The sequence below is a fragment of the Glycine max genome, chromosome 5, assembly GCF_000004515.6.
Source record: "Glycine max cultivar Williams 82 chromosome 5, Glycine_max_v4.0, whole genome shotgun sequence".
Lineage (NCBI taxonomy): Eukaryota > Viridiplantae > Streptophyta > Magnoliopsida > Fabales > Fabaceae > Glycine > Glycine max.
This window is the reverse complement of record NC_038241.2, coordinates 5833054-5851027: the sequence shown is the minus strand read 5'-3', so window position 1 is coordinate 5851027 and position 17974 is coordinate 5833054. Positions and strand designations below refer to the sequence as shown.

At 36.1% G+C, this 17974-nt stretch overlaps 1 protein-coding gene across 1 annotated transcript; it reads left to right on the top strand.

Annotated features, from left to right (window-relative positions):
* Positions 1-9689: 9689 nt before the first annotated feature.
* Positions 9690-10097, top strand: LOC102665571 (uncharacterized). The gene has a single exon (XM_006580593.1). It carries the CDS (start codon positions 9690-9692, stop codon positions 10095-10097), a length of 408 nt encoding a protein of 135 aa, XP_006580656.1.
* Positions 10098-17974: the final 7877 nt, after the last annotated feature.

Genomic DNA, 17974 nt, shown 5'->3' with positions numbered 1-17974 from the left:
CGCAACAACGTTATGATTAGAGAGAGAGATCCAAAATTGAAATTGAAAACCCTAAAAAATAACATTTACATGATCTACTTACAGGCATCTCCACCAAACACAAAATGTTCCAACTCGCTGATTTGTCGTTTGCTCCACTCTCTGTCTGTCAAGGTAACCAAGAAGAAGCTTCTTCTCTTTTCTTCTTCTTCTTCTTCTGTAATGGAATAAATGAATCATCATCGATTTTATTTTATTTTACACGCGCATTTTCCGTATATTATTAACCTTGGCTTCGAAACTCCCTACGCCAAATACGTATACGGATACGGATTCGAATACATACTCATGTGTGGGCCTTGCTTTCTCTAACCCAATTCTATAGCATCATAGTTTTTACTTCCTACACGCCTTTTTCCTTCCTGAACCCCCATAAAGACCTGAATGGTGCAGGAAGCAAAACATAAAATACAGGAAGTAGAAGCCTTGCATCATGGTCGTTCATGGGGAATTGTTAGGTGCACCCAATACTTTTTGAAAATGGCAATTCTGCCCCTGCCTGTTTTTTCTTTAAATTGCCAGTGCTTTGCTTTTTCTTTTATGTTTCAACCTGTGTTTTTTTCATTGTGGTCCGGTTGCTATCGTTGGTGATTGTTTTTATAAGTGTTGAGAGAGGTAGCGGTTGGGTGAAGACGAAACTCGTACCTATGGTTTTTTTTTCCGGCGGAGGTACACATTTTATTGCTTTTCTGGGTAACTAGTAGATATTTGTCGAGTTATGAAAGAAGGTCTTGGTTAACCTTTTTATGGAAGAACCTCTTCCTTAATTGTAAAATGCTTTTGACGGAAGAACTTCTTCCGTAAGAAGCTTACGAAAGAAGTTCTTTCGTAATAGGCTTGCTATTTTTGTTTTTTTTAAAAATTAATATTTATGAATATTATTAATATTTTAATTTTTGTATTTCATAATTAGGTATATTAATTTAGGTATAATATTAAATAAGTTAGGTATAAAAAATTGTGTTTTGTTGTAGTAGTAAAACGTTTAATTAGTTGTTAGTTATAGTTTTATATATTGTAATTGTTAATTAGGGTGAAATGAGATGTTTTGTAAAATTTATTGTAATAGACTAGATTTTGTATTTTTTTGAAGTATTTTTTTTTTGAATTAGATGTTTCGTAAAATTTATTATTATTGTGTTTTTGTAGTACGTATTGGGTAATTTGTTGTAGAAATTTAAAATTAGTTAGTTATTACAAATTTAATATATGATAAGTCAAAATTGAAATTATTTAGGTCCAAAATTTGTATTTAGTTTAAGTCAATTATTTAGTTTTAAATTTTGAATGTAGTTGTATTAGTTGTTAATATGTATGTAGTTATTATTTAGTCTATTTTTAGTTTTGCTAATATGGTAATTCATATGTAGTTGTAAATTTTGAATGTACTTGCTAATGATGTATAATTTATTTATTTGTCGTTAAGATGAACGAAGATCAATGGACGTATGACAATAAGATATTTGAAGAAGTTGATATGGATTAAGAAAATGAACAAGAATGTGGTGTGAATGAATCGCATGTTGATTGTTCGGATGCTTTTAATACTTCACAGGTAATGATGTTCATATAGGTTGAATCATTTGGTTGAATGTATGTTTTGTATAAAAATTAATATGTTGGGGTTGCGTTGTAGGTCTTTGGTACCCGAGATGATGTTTTGTTGTGGGCTCGATCGGTTGCTCATGAAAATGGATTTGTTGCAATCATTATGAGGTCTGACACACATACTGGTAGTAGAGGAAGAAGTTCATTTGTGTTAATTGGATGTGAAAGGAGCGGTCAGTATAAGTGTAGGAAGAAAGAATTTGTTAGAAGAGACACTGGGAGTAGGAAATGTGGTTGTCCTTTTAGGCTTCATGGGAAACCAATGCATGGAGGGGAAGGTTGGATGGTGAAGTTGATATGGGGGATTCACAATCATGAATTGGCCAAGTCCTTAGTTGGACATCCATATGTTGGGCGATTGACTAAGGATGAGAAGAATATTATTGTTGATATGATAAAGTCGATGGTGAAACCAAGAAACATTCTGCTAACGTTGAAGGAGCACAATGCCAACAGTTGCACCACAATCAAATAAATTTACAATGCAAGAAGTGCATATCGTTCTTCAGTCAGAGGAAGTGATACTCATATGTAACATCTAATGAAGCTTTTTGAACATGATCAATATATTCATAGGCATAGATTGAAGGATGAAGTTGTGGTACGTGATCTGTTTTGGTGTCACCCTGATACAGTGAAGTTATGCAATGCATGTCATTTGGTATTTTTCATAAATAGTACCTACAAAACAAATAGGTACAGACTTCCACTACTTAACTTTGTTGGGGTGACACCAACGGGGATGACATTCTTTGCTGGATTTGCATATTTGGAGAGTGAACGTGTTAATAATGTTGTGTGGGCTTTGGAACGGTTTCGAGGTCTATTTTTAAGACGTGGTCGCCTCCTTGTAGTTATTGTTACTGACAGAGACCTAGCATTGATGAATGCAGTAAAAATTGTATTTCCCGAGTGTACAAATTTGTTGTGCAGGTTTCACATCAACAAGAACGTCAAGGCCAAATACAAATCTTTAATCAGTCAAAAAAATGCTTGGGAGTATGCCATGGATAACTGGGGTTATCTGGTTGATTGTCCTTCTGAACAGGAGTTCCCTGTGTGCCTTTAGAAGTTTGAAATGACTTGTTCACCTTGGCCAATGTTCGTTGACTATGTTAACGAAACATGAGTTATCCCACACAAGGAAAAATTTATTACAGCTTGGACGAATAAAGTCATGCACCTAGGCAACACAACAACAAACAAGTATTAAAATGTTTCATTTTTTATAGTAATGTCTATTAATTCGTGGAATTTAATTGTTGTATATGTTTATTGTTTTTTGTGTATTTCAAATGTAGTGTTGAATCTGCTCATCTATTATATATATACAAACAAGGCCCCTGACAAACTTTTTTTGCCACGTGTCGTCCTACCAGCAATCCTTCTTCCCACCCAAAAAATTTTACTCACAGGTGCGTTTTTAAAAATATTTTATTTATTACTACATTTACGTTTCCAACTACATTTATTGCCCTCGCCATGTGTCACTCCCTGAATGACGAATTTCAACTTCCCATTTAATTCCACTTGATTCCAGAACTTTCTTCTCTCTCCTCCATTTCTTTTGCGTCCGTCTGTTTCTCACTTTCTTCTCTCTCCTCCATTTCTTTTGTGTCTCTATCTGTTTCTCCCTCTTCCTCAACTTCTCCTCTTTTCTTCTCTGGTTTCTCCACTCGACCCCGCCGCAGGTATGTATCTCTCTCATTCTTTTTTCTTCTCTTCTACTCACATGCTCAAAATCCTAATTGATTTCCTCAGACGATGTACTGATATATTCTATGGCAGAGGTTCGAAGAACAAGCAATTTATTTTGGGTCGTTTTCACTTTGTTAGGTTCATTGTAGGTATGGATTTGTTCTTTATTTCTGAGAAAATTTGTGATTTTTCTTTTTTTCCCGGAAACTCTTCTTTTCTAGAAGAATAAAGGTGCCATTTTTATCTTCCACCATGAATCTATTCCAAGCACACTATTTTTTCTATTTTTCCCGAAATCTAATCGTAAAGGTGATATTTTTTTTTTATCTATTTTCCCTTTTTTTGTCTAATTTTTTGTGGTTTGATTTTTGGGACAGGCTAACGGCGCTGCTGAAGGTTACGACGTTTTGCCCATGCAAGGGTTGCAACAATAGGATTCACAGAGCAGTGTTGAAGAATAAAGGTGTCATTTTTATCTTTTCTTTCCTTTTTTTTTGTCTGATTTTTTGTTGTCTTGATGTTTTCCATATCAGAAATCAAGATTTTCGCGGTGATCATCTTCGGGGGCTCATCCGTCGATGCCGACTTGAGGTTACTGCTCTGTTCTTTTTCGTTTCTTTTTTAAATTATCTTTTGCCATTTTTGCTACAAGAGTTGTTGTTGATTTTTTTAAAAGGACTTATTTTTTGTTTTCTGAGTTCTCGCACTACAAAAAGTTTAAATTTTTTTGTGTTCCTGAGCCTTCTACACCTTGCGTTGCATTTTGGGTTTATATGTGTATCATTGGGTAACTTTTTTTTTGTTTTTTGATTTTTCGCAACCCAAAAGCTTCAATTTTTTGGGGTATTTTGCCTTTATTTTGTTTTCTGAGTTCTCGCAACACAAAATCTTAAATTTTTTTGTGCTCCTCAGCCATCTCCACCTTTTTGTGTTTTTGTCCTTTTTTTGGTTCGAATGCAAAAACAATATCTTTACATATTCAAGTGCATGGCTGCATATAATGACCCTCTTCTATACATTCTTGATACGTTGTTTTTCATTTTAAAAAGAAATGAAGATAGTGACTATTACTTTATATCTGCGTTTTTTTTACTTCCTTTTTCTTAGGTTCTGCTAACCTTTGTGGTGTTCCCATTTCTATCGGGTTTAAATTAAGCGGCTATTATTTCTTTGTGCTAATGACTTTTGTTACCAAGGTGTTATCCATGCTTTTTGACCTTATTGTGCTTTTCTTTATCATAGCTAACAAAGAAAAAAGATGAAGCACTAACAAACATGGTGAGTGGTGACATTTAATTTTGGCAAAACAACTACTGATGTTACCATTAGCTTTTTTTGCTTATTTTTATCTTTGACTTTATCATGTAGGATGATGTTATTGGTTGTTTTAACTACTATGCTGGTGACAATAAGAGCCTTTGTGGTCAACTTTGCACTCAACATACTCTTCAACTTCATTGTGATGAAGCTCAACCTCACCACTGGTATTATTCCTTCATTCAATGTCTCTGCTCGAGTGAAATGAATTGAACTATTTTAGAGATAGTTTGAAAGAAACTGAACTGATTAAAATTGAATTGTTTTTTGAACTTCTTTGAATTGTTTCAAATTATTCTAAATTATTTTGAACTGCTTTGAACCATTCTAAATTGTTTCGAATTGTTCTGAAAAAGATTATTTGGTTTGAAAACGTCTATGAGAAAAAAATGTTTTTTTTCCACCCCTAAGGATGGCTATTCATTTTTCAGGTTTAAATATTTGTGTAGTCATATTCTTCTTCTTCCACTGATTTTTAGTTTCTCTTCAAGTCCCTAAATATTTAGTTTATGTTCTGTATGTTTTGCCAGCTTATCGTGTATGGAAAATTATCATATTCTTTCCTGAAGTAAGTTTCAAGATTGGTTTTACATAATTAATTTATTATAGTTATGCAACTATCATACCTTTAGTGAATTACTATGCCATGATTAAGAAATATTTATACTTAGTGTTATCGCATGTAAAATACATTGTCTATAAATATATATATATATATATATATATATATATATATATATATATATATATATTTATATAATTAACACTTTTTGATTTGCTCATAAAAAAAATAAAAAAAAACTTCCTGTGCTTTGGCATGTGATTCTTTTATCAGCATGGTTACCTTAAAATCTTGGGAGGGTATTTGGAGAAATCTAACATGTTGAGGCAACCCTTCACAAGGTAAGAGAACACTATCATCCAAACCTGTGTTGTGGCATCCTCTGGCATAACCTTTAGCGGTACCTTCTTTCTTACACTCTATTCTATGCCTTTGTGAATTTGTTAATGTTGCTGTCATAGTTGTAGTGTTTTGAATTGGTTAGTTTTTGTGATTTGTGACCCCTTTTTTTTGTTTCATGAGGTAGATATTGTTGGTTGTGAATTTAACAAGAATTTTTTGAGAGGGTTGGATTTTTGGTTCTGTTTCAGATTCTAGATTCTACAGTGTGATAGTTTGTGGGGAATTTGGATTTGGATTTTTGTTTCTTATATCATTCAGTATTTTTGTTTTGACAAGATGATGAAACTGCAACTGAGAAGGTGAAAAAGAGTTACCATGTTTTGAGAAAATTAAAATGGTGATGACCCCATTTTAATTGATGGAGAAATTTTTATGTTACTTTATTTTAACAGTTTAAAGTTGTAATTTAATAATTATGGTTTCTAGACAATGTATTTTATTGTTTACAATTTGCTGAAAAACGTAAATTGAAAACACATTTTTGATAATAGTTACACTGACTTATTTAATATTAATAATTTTATTCATTTCACTTTCGTATACAAATATTTTTTCCATTAAAACTATGATATGATTTTTTCGTTTTGATAATATCGAAGTTACAAAAATTGATTCCAATATTATAAACTCTCTCATTTTATCTACTTCTAACAGTTTTCCCTCTTCAAAGTTAGAATCAATTGTGGGTAAGATTTTCATTCGACATACTGACAAGTGAAAAATCATTAAACTATGATCTTTACTTTATTTGGAGAGTTTCAGATTCAGTTAAGAAATTAACTTCATCTTATTTAAAAGTTTTTAAATAATTTATCATCTTTTCAAAAATTGGTTTTGATATCTTATTTTATTTTTAAAATGATCCTTCAATTATTTAAATATATTTAATTTTATATTTTGAATAACACTTGAATTAAAGACCATTTTAAATATATTCAAATAATTAAATGATTATTTTAAATACTTTAAATAAAATGAGTTACCAATATGAATCTTTTAAAGATGAATGATTTTGAAACTTTCAAATAAAATAAATTATTTAAAAAAGATAAATAGTCAGATTAAAAAAAATAAAAAACATCATTCATCCTTCTAACAAAATGTTTGATCACCTCTAAAAATTCATTTGCACATGAAATTTTAATTTTATATAAACAAGACTTCGATTGCTTTTCCAAAAAGTTAGACGTAAGTTTATAAACTTTAATAGAAATATATACAAATACTAAACAAACAAACTCTTCATCCTCTAATTAAAAGAAAATTCTATTATTAATCCATGCATACTCTCTAAATTAATTTTAATAATTTTAGTTACAAATAGTATTTTTTAGAGAATGTTTGTTTGAAATATTTTCATTAATCCTAATATTTTAGGAGACTTTATAATAATTTTAAAGAATAAGAAACTAATTTTTTTAAAATAAAAAAAGGCTCAACATTAGGTGCATGTGATTTTCAAAAGGAGTAAACGAATAGAGGAGTAATAAATAATAATAAAATTAGGTACATGTGATTTTTATCTCAAATTCCATGACAACCTTAAAATCATACTTTATTACTTATATGTAGCTCAATATGAATTTTACACTGATTTATTAACATTTAATTAATAAACATGTTTTATTCGTATTTTTGTTAGTTTTCATTTCAAATTGATAGGTACTTAACAATTAATTTTAAATATTCTGTTAGGATATGAAAATAATCATAATTTTAAAATTAATAAGAATATTCGGTTAGGATATCAAAATGATGACAATTTAAACGTTGACTTATTCCTAATTAGTAGGTACTTAACAATCAATTTTAAATATTACACTATCAATTTTAACATATTATTCAAATCAACTTCAATTTTGTATTTGTTTTTGTCGTAATGATTGTCAATTTATTAACGTTTAATTAATTAGCATATTTATTCATATTTTTGTTAGTTTTCATTTTAAATTAATAGGTACTTAACAACAAATAATCATAATTTTCAAATTAATAATCATATATCAAAATAATCATAATTTAGACGTTGACTTATTCCTAATTAGTAGGTACTTGACAATCAATTTTAAATATTACACTATCAATTTTAACTTATTATTCAAATCAGCTTCAATTTTGTATTTGTTTTTACCGTAATCATTGTTAATTCATTAACGTTTAATTAATAAGCATATTTTATTTGTATTTTTGTTAGTTTTCATTCCAAATTAATAGGTACTAAACAATGAATTTTAAATATTTTGTTAGGATATAAAAATTATCATAATTTTCGAATTAATAAGCATATTCTGTTAGGATATCGAAATAATTAGTGAATTACTCTGCCATGAGTAAGAAATATTTATACCCAGTTGCTTATGCCTTTTGAAACTCACACACTCAACGCAGAAGATCACCAACAAATTTTGTTTATTGCTCTTTTCTAATGAAGACAAAAAAGGAGATTAGAGGTAATCGTGAGCAGAGGGTTTAAATATTATATTTTGTTAGACTTTGTACTTAGGTTATTTGAAAGCACGAACTAACACTAATATCTATTCCTAATATTTGTTTGTTAACAAATCAATTATGTAGTTATTTTTTTCCGCCTCTTGATGTTTCATGACTTAGTGTTCTTGATTTTTCTGTCGTATTTTCTGCTAAGATCTCCATTCTTTTCTTTGTGCAACCTTATTTCGGTTACCATCTGTAATGTTCTATAAATTTTAATTATAGATTAATCGTGGACGAAAGGGTTATGCCCTATAATTTTTGTGTGTATTGTTTTCTTTAATTTATGGTGGAGGGGATTCAATCAAAAAGAAGAAAAAAATGCAATCAATAATTTAAAGGCATGAGTTAACACTACTAATAACTGATTTTAGTCATGTGCATCCCAAAGGTTTTTCAATCAAAAAGAAGAAAAAAAATGCAGTCAACAATTTGAAGGCACGGGCTAACACTAATAATATCTGATTTTAGTCATGTACATCCCAAAGGTTCTTCAATAAAAAAATGTAGTCAACAATTTAAAGGCACGGACTAACACCACTAATATCTAATTTTAGTCATGTGCATTTCAAAGGTTCTTCAATCAAAAAAAAGAAAAAAAAATGCAGCCAAAAATTTGAAGGCACGAACTAACACTACTAATATCTGATTTTAGTTATGTGCATCCCAAAGATTCTTTCATGTGTCTTCTTCTCATATTTTTATTAATGTTGTAAGTTCAATACCTTTGGGTATCAAACAATTTTTCAATTTTTTTTTAATTTTGACTGAATAGTTTATGGTTTGTTTTGATTAATTATGAACTTAATTCGTTGACTTATATTTTTCTCATATCTTTTTTCTGCCTCTTGATGTTTCATGACTTAGTGAGGTACATATTATCCAATCATGTAATCGTTTGATTCACATATTTTTATTGTACATCCTTTCTTTTATTCCAAACAATATCAAACAATATATAATATTAACACGTTACCTTAAAATCATAACATTAATTATTCTAACTTTTCAATACTCAAATAGGAGTATCAGCCCGTGCATTGGCACGGGCTAACTGGCTAGTTGGGCTTTAAAAAGAGTGTTACATAATAGCCTTGAAGACCTGTGTAGTGTTTGGGATGCGATGAACAACATGGTCATGCTACAACACATCGAAATTAAAACATCCTTTGAAACAAGTACACATGTGGTTGGACATGTATTTAAAAAAATCATATACAAGAGACTTCTTGGAATGGTTTCAAGGTACGCTTTAAATGAGATTGCTGCTGAGTTTGAGCGTGTATGTTATGTTAGCAATAATCTCTCTTCTTGTGATTGTGCGATGAAAGTCACGCACGGTCTTTCGTGTGCATGTGAGCTATCTAGGTATACAACTGGCAACATCCTACTGGATTCAATTCATATGTTTTGGAGGAGACTTAGTTTTTCAGACCAAGGGTTATGTGAGGCTGAAGTCACCATCAAGGAAGAGATCGAGACCATATGTAAAAGATTTGAGGAACTTGATGTTTTTGGTAAAGTTACTTTCAAGAGTAAACTTCGAGAATTTGCATACCCTGATCAAAACTCTATGTGTCCTCCTCCGTCAAACGTCAACACTAAAGGTGCACCGAAGAAACCAATGCACAGAAGCCAAAGATCCACGAAGCGTGATCTGTCTTATTGGGAGTATGTTGATACTTTTCATTCTGTTCAGAGCAGCAACTCTTCAGTGAAACATAGTGCATCATCTTTTCCTGACTCGCCAAAGCCACCGAAGCCAACAAGGATCATCCCGATGTTGGATCAATTTGAGTCATTTATACAGGGTTTCATTGACGACATTGTGGATGTCAAAGTGGACGGTAAATGTGGATATCAGTCCATTGCCGGTTTATTAGGTATGGGTGAAGATTCTTGGTCGTTGGTGCGCCACGAATTGATGAAAGAACTTGGCAAATGGTCGGATGACTACATCAAGCTCTTCGGTGGCACATAGAAATTTGAAGAATTAAGGCTGTCCCTACTTGTTGATGGGTTTTCCATGGTATGTTGTTTAGGTAATTATTTTTAAGAACAAACTTTAAATAACTTACATGTGTATGTTTGTTTGATTCAGGTTAGTATGGATAAGTGGATGGATATAATGAAGATGGGATATGCCATTGCATCAATGTATAATGTAATCCTTGTATCGTTGTCCCGACAACAAAGCATGACATTTTTTTTCCTCTTAGAGGTCAACCATCACGAGATTGTTCTGTGCACCGCATGATATGTGTTGGCCATGTGTTTGAAAATCATTTTGTTCAGGTACATTGAATATAGTTAGTCTGATTTTTAGATTTATGCAATCATTTGTGTTCATTTGAGTTAATAATGTTTGTTCACGTACAACAAGTTTATTTGCAAGACCGTTGTCCTTTACCGCCTCTAGCATTGTTGTGGTCTAGGAATTGTCATCCCCAGGCAACTCCATATATTAGTAGAATGCAGTAGTACAGTAGCTTCATGGTGTTCAAAAGAGAGTATGTCGACCTAAATGAAGACTGAGCATGCATGGTTGTTATGGATCGTGACACTTGTTTATATAATTTTATTCATTATGCGATACATCGTTGTCAGAATTGACAACACATAGTCAAATGCATGCGTATTCAAGTTTGAGTGTGACACGACATTGAATGACTTGACAACACATTGACAGCTTGACATGATAACACATTGGTTTAGTTGGAATCACAAACACGAAACATTTGCACACGTTTTTTTTAAAAGTGAAGCAACATGGGTGAAAACCATCTATATATATGAGATAGGACAACACACTAAAAAATCAGACATTCTCTCATAATTCTTATAAGAAAGTATGACATTTTTAGGAGAAACTAGCAGTCAGACAATTGTGAACTCAAGTTCGGGTTTCATTTTTCCAAATGGATTGATTATTCACGATGATAGTGGTGTTTACTTTAATACTTCCACTCTAGTACCCATTCGAGTATCAAACACTTGTGATTTTGCAACGCTAAAAACCAGAATACACAATACCCTTCAATTAAACGACAAACAATTCTTGGATGAAATTTACTACCGGCAGTCATTCACAGATATAGGTAACCAAATTCGCTTTCAATGTATGCAATTGAAAAATGATGACGATGTCAACACAATGTTAATGTGTAATCATAAATTTTTGTGTGTTGGTCCGATTGAGTTATTATGCAACATTGGTAGAACACCAGATAGAATATTAAACTTACTTGAAGGCACTATGACCCGTACTCATGATGCGCTTCTGTATTACAACAGGAGGTGGAACATGCCACACCAAAACAACTTTGTAGGTTACGCGTTCACAGGAAAAAATCCAAAAAAAAATTTGACATTCCTTCAGGATGTACCATCAATGAACTAAAGGATTTGATAAAACAAGTTCCACCTTAAGGGATTCCCCCTCATGGAATTCATTAATCACAAGCGGTAAGGCGATTGTTTTTTCGACAACTAGGTCATTTTGAGTATTCAGACAAAATTATCAAATTTGAAATTATTGAGCTGAAAACTAATGATGACGTGCTAAAGGTCTTAATACAGTCTAACTATTGGAAACAATTTTGGCTCACCAGGAAATCCCTCAGCATCATCAGCAGGTGACCCCTCAGCACCATCACCAGCCAAGCCTTCAGCAACAGCCGCAGCTACATCCTCGGTGGTCATCTGAGGTGCATCCTCAGCCATATGAGGAACATCCTCAGCAACTGTAACATGTACCCTTTGCCTACGGGCAGATGCGGTAGGCCTACGCCGCCGGGGAACATCATCTGCATGATACTCATCCTTTCTAACCAAGCCTCTGCCTATACCCCTACCTAATGCACGCCCAAAACCTCTGGTTCTAATCATGATCTACAAATCATGATAAACACGTATTTTTTTGGGTCAAATTCAATATTCATATATTTATAAACCGATGAAACACTAAAGGTGCACCTAATCCCTAACCTAAATCCTAATCACGAAACTAACCCTAAGCCCAACCCTATCAACTAAATAAATCCCAACCAACTAAACTAAACCCAAACCTCAACCCTAACCAATACATATCTACCATTTCTAAAACTAACCCTAACCACCATATATATATATATATATATATATATATGAAAACCTAACCCTACACCTAAACCATAACCTAAACCCTAACAAATAAAATACAACCTAACAACTAAGATAAGCCCAAAGCTCAACCCTAGCCACTACAATAAACCCTAACCACTATCCCTACCAATACATATCTACCATTTCTAAAACACTCAATAACATACCAACATAAATATTAAACCCTAACGACTAAACTAAACCATTAGCTTAACCATAACCACTTTTTAATAAATCCTCAACCCTAACCCTAACCCCAACCTTAACCCTTGGCACTAGAATAAACCCTAACCACCAACCCTACCCTTTTACATATCTATCATTTTTAAAACTACCTACCAACATATATTAAACCCTAAGCCCCACACCAAACCCTAATGCCACCCCTAACCGCTAAACTAAACCCTAACACCCAACCCTAACTACATACTATCAAATATATTAATCCCTAACATCTCAACTAACCCCTACGCTAGACCCTACCCCTAACATAAACACTCATGTACCCCCTATGCCCTAACCACATAGTTAGTCTTAGGCCCTTAACCAAACCCTAGCCACTAACCCTAATTTCTATTTTGATGCAAATATTTAAACATCAAAAACATAAATGTTACCTAATATATACTATTTTCATGGAATTATATTAAACATCAAAATTTAATTCATACACCTTGCAATGATACATATTTTTTTCATTAAAAAACAAAACATACCTATTTTTAATACAAATCAAACAAATACAATTAAATTTTAAAAAATAAACTAAATTAATTAAAAAAAATCAAATGTTCATACGGAAGAACTTCTTCCGTATTCACGTTAAAAACTTAGTAACACATACGGAAGAAGTTCTTCCGTATGTGTTGAGGCTTTTCATATTCAACAGAACCTCAAAAATGTCGTCTACCCTACAACCAAGGAAATGGCGGAAGAAGGAGCTAACCTCGAAGTGAACTAACCTCAAAGGAAATGGCAAAAGAAAGAGCTACGCGACGAACAAAATGGCAGAAGAAGGAGCTGCGGGAGGAGGTGAAAGAAGAAGCTACGCGAGGAAGAAGGAGCCTGAAGGAGGAGCTCGTGGAAGAAGGAGAAACGAGAAGAAGAGGAAATGGAAGAAGTGGGGTGCTGGTGTGCCTTTTTTTTATTTAAAATAAAGCCAAGGACAATTTTGTCCATTCACCCTAATTGTTGGGTGCACCAGCAATGTTGCTGGGTGCACCTAGCAACACCCCCTCACTTGTGCTTACATTAACTGGTGCTTTCATTGAATTAATGGCCGACTCCATTTGTTCCAAATCAGCCATGGACTGTTTGGAGGAAGCTTTTACCAAATTAGCTTCACATGTTACTCAGAAAATTGATGACTTGCTCCTTCATGTTGCTGCCCTGAAACCCATGCTCAGCATTCACCATCTCCGTCATCTTCCTCAGCCATACCTGTACCAAACCCACACACACTTAGCCATTCTCAAATGAAGCTTGATGTCCCACGATTTGATGGTTCAGACCCTTCAGGTTGGGTATTCAAGATTACCCAATTTTTCGAATATCATGCTACACCTAAACCTGAAAGGCTTACCATCGCCTCGTTTTACATGGAGGGGCCGGCCTTGGCGTGGTTTCAATGGATGATGCGAAATCACCAACTCACCACTTGGCCTGGTTTCCTACAAGCCATAGAGGCTCGTTTCACCCACTCCCCATACGAGGATCCTATAAGACTCCTCTGCAAACTCACACAGACAGGGTCTGTCAGAGATTACCTGAACCAATTTGAAGCCCTCGCCAACTGTGTCGTAGGGTTGCCTCCTTCCTTCCTTTTGAGCTGCTTTGTCTCAGGTCTTGATCTCGATATCCATCGTGAAGTGAAAGCGCTTCAGCCCATGTCACTGGTGCACGCCGCGGGGCTGGCTCGCTTGTAGGAGGAAAAGCTCTTGGAGGGTCGTAGAGCTCCGCGCAATCGAGTCTCTCCGGTGCTCAACCCTTACTCACCCTCACCCACCCCTGTGCCCTTACCCAGCCCTAATCTTTCTCTTTCACCCTCTCCACCTAAACCCTCACCCCTCCCAGTACGGCGCCTCACCCCAGAAGAACTTGCAAGCCGTCGTGAACGAGGCTTATGCTTCTACTGTGACGAGAGATTTACACGAGGCCATCACTGTGCTTCGTGATTTTCTCTCCTCATCGCCGATGAAGAACAACCAAGTGATTCCCCAAACCCTAAAATAGCCACACGATACCCACTTTCAGCTGACCCGACCCACACGGACCCATTAATTAATCTAAACAATACCTAAACACAACCCGACCCACTTCCGGCCCAAATCAGTTTTCACGCCCTCTTTGGCCAGACAGCACCCGAGACCCTGCGTATGGTTGGCCGGATTGCTTATCATCCTGTCGTAATCCTCGTCGATGGTGGAAGCATGCATAACTTCGTGCAGCAACATTTGGTTAAATCCTTTGGCCTGTTAGCTCAAGACACCCCAACCTTGCGTGTCCTCGTTGGTAATGGTAAAGAAGTTCAAAGTTCTCATGTTTGTCGCGATGTCGTGGTGCAGGTTCAGGGCAGAGTTTTCATGGTGGACCTTCACGTACTTCCTCTTTGCGGCGCTGACGTGGTCTTAGGGGTTCAATGGTTTAAATCCCTTGGCCCCGTGCTGACTAATTACAACATTTTGACCATGAAGTTCATTTACGATGGCACCTTAATTGAACTAAAAGGTGACTCTGATGTTCCCCTCACAGCCATCTCCCCGCCTCAGCTTCACCGTTTAACCTAAACACGGGGCGCCAGTGAGTATTTTCACATTCGAGTTTGCTCCCAAGACACACACCCAACGCCTACCCACCCAAATATTCTCCAATTGACCAACCAATTTTCCTCCCTCTTCCAAACACCGACATCCCTTCCTCTTTCCAGACCCACCAACCACTCAATTCTCAAGATGGCATTATCCGGCCAAGCACTAGCCCATTTTCCTCACCAGTGCTATTGGTCAAAAAACGTGATGGAACATGACGATTTTGCGTTGATTACAGGGCCTTGAATGTGATCACCATTAAAGATCGTTTTCCAATCCCCACAATTGATGAGTTGTTAGACGAGCTGGGGGGTGCACGCTGGTTTTCCAAGTTAGACTTGCTACAGGGGTATCACCAAATTCGAATGGCTACGGAGGATGTAAGCAAAACGGCGTTTAGAACCCACCATGGCCACTATGAATTCTTGGTGATGCCATTTGGCCTCTATAACGTGCCATTGTCCTTCCAGGCTACTATGAATTTGACTTTCGGTCCCATTTTGCGAAAGTTCATCATCGTCTTCTTCGACGATATTTTGATCTACAACAAGACCTTTTCGGAGCATATCAAGCACCTGCAAATTGCTTTTCAGACTTTGAAAGACCATAGCTTCTTCCTTAAATTACCCAAATGTTCCTTTGCAACCCAACAAGTTGAATATTTAGGACATATTGTTTCAGAACAGGGGGTCGAACCTGTCCCAACCAAAGTAACATCAGTGCATCAATGGCCGCCACCAATGTCTGTCAGAGCTTTACGCGGCTTTCTGGGACTCTCCGGGTTTTATCACCGTTTTATTAAAGGCTATGCTACACTCATTGCACCACTCATTGCCCTGTTGGCCAAGGATTCATTCCACTGGACGCAAGCGGCGGACCAGGCTTTCCGCAAACTTAAGGAAGCTTTTTGCACAACACTAGTCTTGAGGCTGCCAGATTTTTCCTTACCCTTTGTACTTGAAACAGATGCATTAGGGACTGGTATGGGCGTTGTCCTCTCCCAACAACACCATCCAATTGCATTTTTTAGCAAGTCCTTCTGCCCGAAGTTGCTTCGCGCCTCCACATACGTCCGTGAGCTGGCAGCAATCACGGTGGCAGTGAAGAAGTGGCGTTAATACTTGTTGGGCCACCCTTTCACCATCTTAACAGACCATCAAAGCCTTAAAGAACTTATGGCACAAGCAATCCAAACCCCAGAGCAACAGACTTATCTCGCACGTTTATTGGGCTATGATTTCAACATCCAATATCACGCCGGCACAGCGAATTCAGCAGCTGATGCTCTTTCCGGCGAACTTTTAATGCTAACAATTCCTAGTTGTATTTTTTTGCAGGACTTGAAGGACGAGCTGAGAGCAAATCAAGATTTTTTTAATTTCAAACAGCGCATTCTGGATGATCCCCAAACTCATCCTGATTGCATTTGGCTACCCCGGAATGCACCGTCAATCCCAACAATCCTTGCTGAATTTCATTCTACGCCAACAGGAGGCCACATGGGGATGACAAAGACCTTAGCCAGAGTTCGCGACAACTTCACCTGGGCCAATATGCAACAAGATGTCCACAAGTATATTGCTAACTGCGTTCCTTGTCAACAAACTAAATATGATCACCGGTGTCAATCAGGCCTCCTCTGTCCTTTGCCTATTCCGGCGCGACCCTGGGAGGACCTTTCTCTCGACTTTATTGTGGGTCTATCAAACTTCAGAGGGCACTCGGTTATCCTTGTAGTGGTGGACCGTTTCTCCAAAGGGGTTCATCTCGGAATGTTGTCAACTCATTACACAGCTGCCAATGTCGTAACAACGTTCATGGAGATCGCCGGCAAGCTTCACGACATACCTCAAAGTCTGGTTTCAGGTAGAGATCCTCTCTTTATCAGCCGATTCTGGCAGGAACTATTCAAGCTAAGTGGTACAAAGCTTTGCATGAGTTCGGCTTACCATCCCCAAACAGATGGTCAAACCGAAGTCATGAATCACGTAATTGAACAGTACCTCAGGGCATTCGTTCATCAACGACTGTTGACATGGGGACATCATCTGATTTGGGCAGAATGGTCATACAATACCTTGGTGCATTACGCCACTGGAATGTCACCATACGAAGTCACTTTTGGCAAGAAACCTCCAAGCTTACCCCAGTATCTAGCTGGAACTTCGACGATAGAGGCCGTGGAAGAATGCTTAACCAATCGCGATCAAGTTTTCGCTAGTTTAGCAAGAAAATTGAACAAGGCTTAACAACGAATGAAGGAACTCGCAGATCAGAAGCGTCGCGATGTGAGTTTTGAAGTTGGAGACATAGTGCTGGTCAAGTTACGTCCTCGACGGCAGATAACAGCTACCAACAGTAGCTACTCGAAGTTGGCAAAGCGATTTTATGGTCCCTTTCAAGTGACCCAATGTATAGGCGAAGTTGCTTATAAGCTAGACTTACCAGCAACCTCGAAGATTCACCCAGTATTCCATTGCTCCTTATTAAAGCCATTTCGTTTAGACACGACAGCCATTCCATTGGAACTACCAGCTTCATCTAAAGATAATCAACAACTCATTACACCACTCACTATCCTCGATTCTAAGTGGGAGACGACAGCCTCGAGAAAGCAATTATTAGTACTGGTTCAGTGGAGAGGACTATTTCTTGAAGATAGCTCATGGGAGAAGTGGGATGAGCTAAGGCAGAACTACAACCTTGAGGACAAGGTTGTTTTGGAAGCTTGTGGGGATGATATGGAAGAAGAACAGAACAGGGAGCATTATGCAGCAACATAATTAAAAGATGCAGAAGCAGCAGCAAAGACAGAGCAAGTAAAAGGACCAAACAAGGAAGAACGTAGAAGGACAAAAAGAGAATTGAACAAGCCTCAGTACCTGAAGGATTACACAATGAATTAAGG

Bases quoted from the DNA above. Each gene is read 5' to 3' on its own strand.
- LOC102665571 (XM_006580593.1), top strand. From the start codon at position 9,690: ATGTGTCCTCCTCCGTCAAACGTCAACACTAAAGGTGCACCGAAGAAA.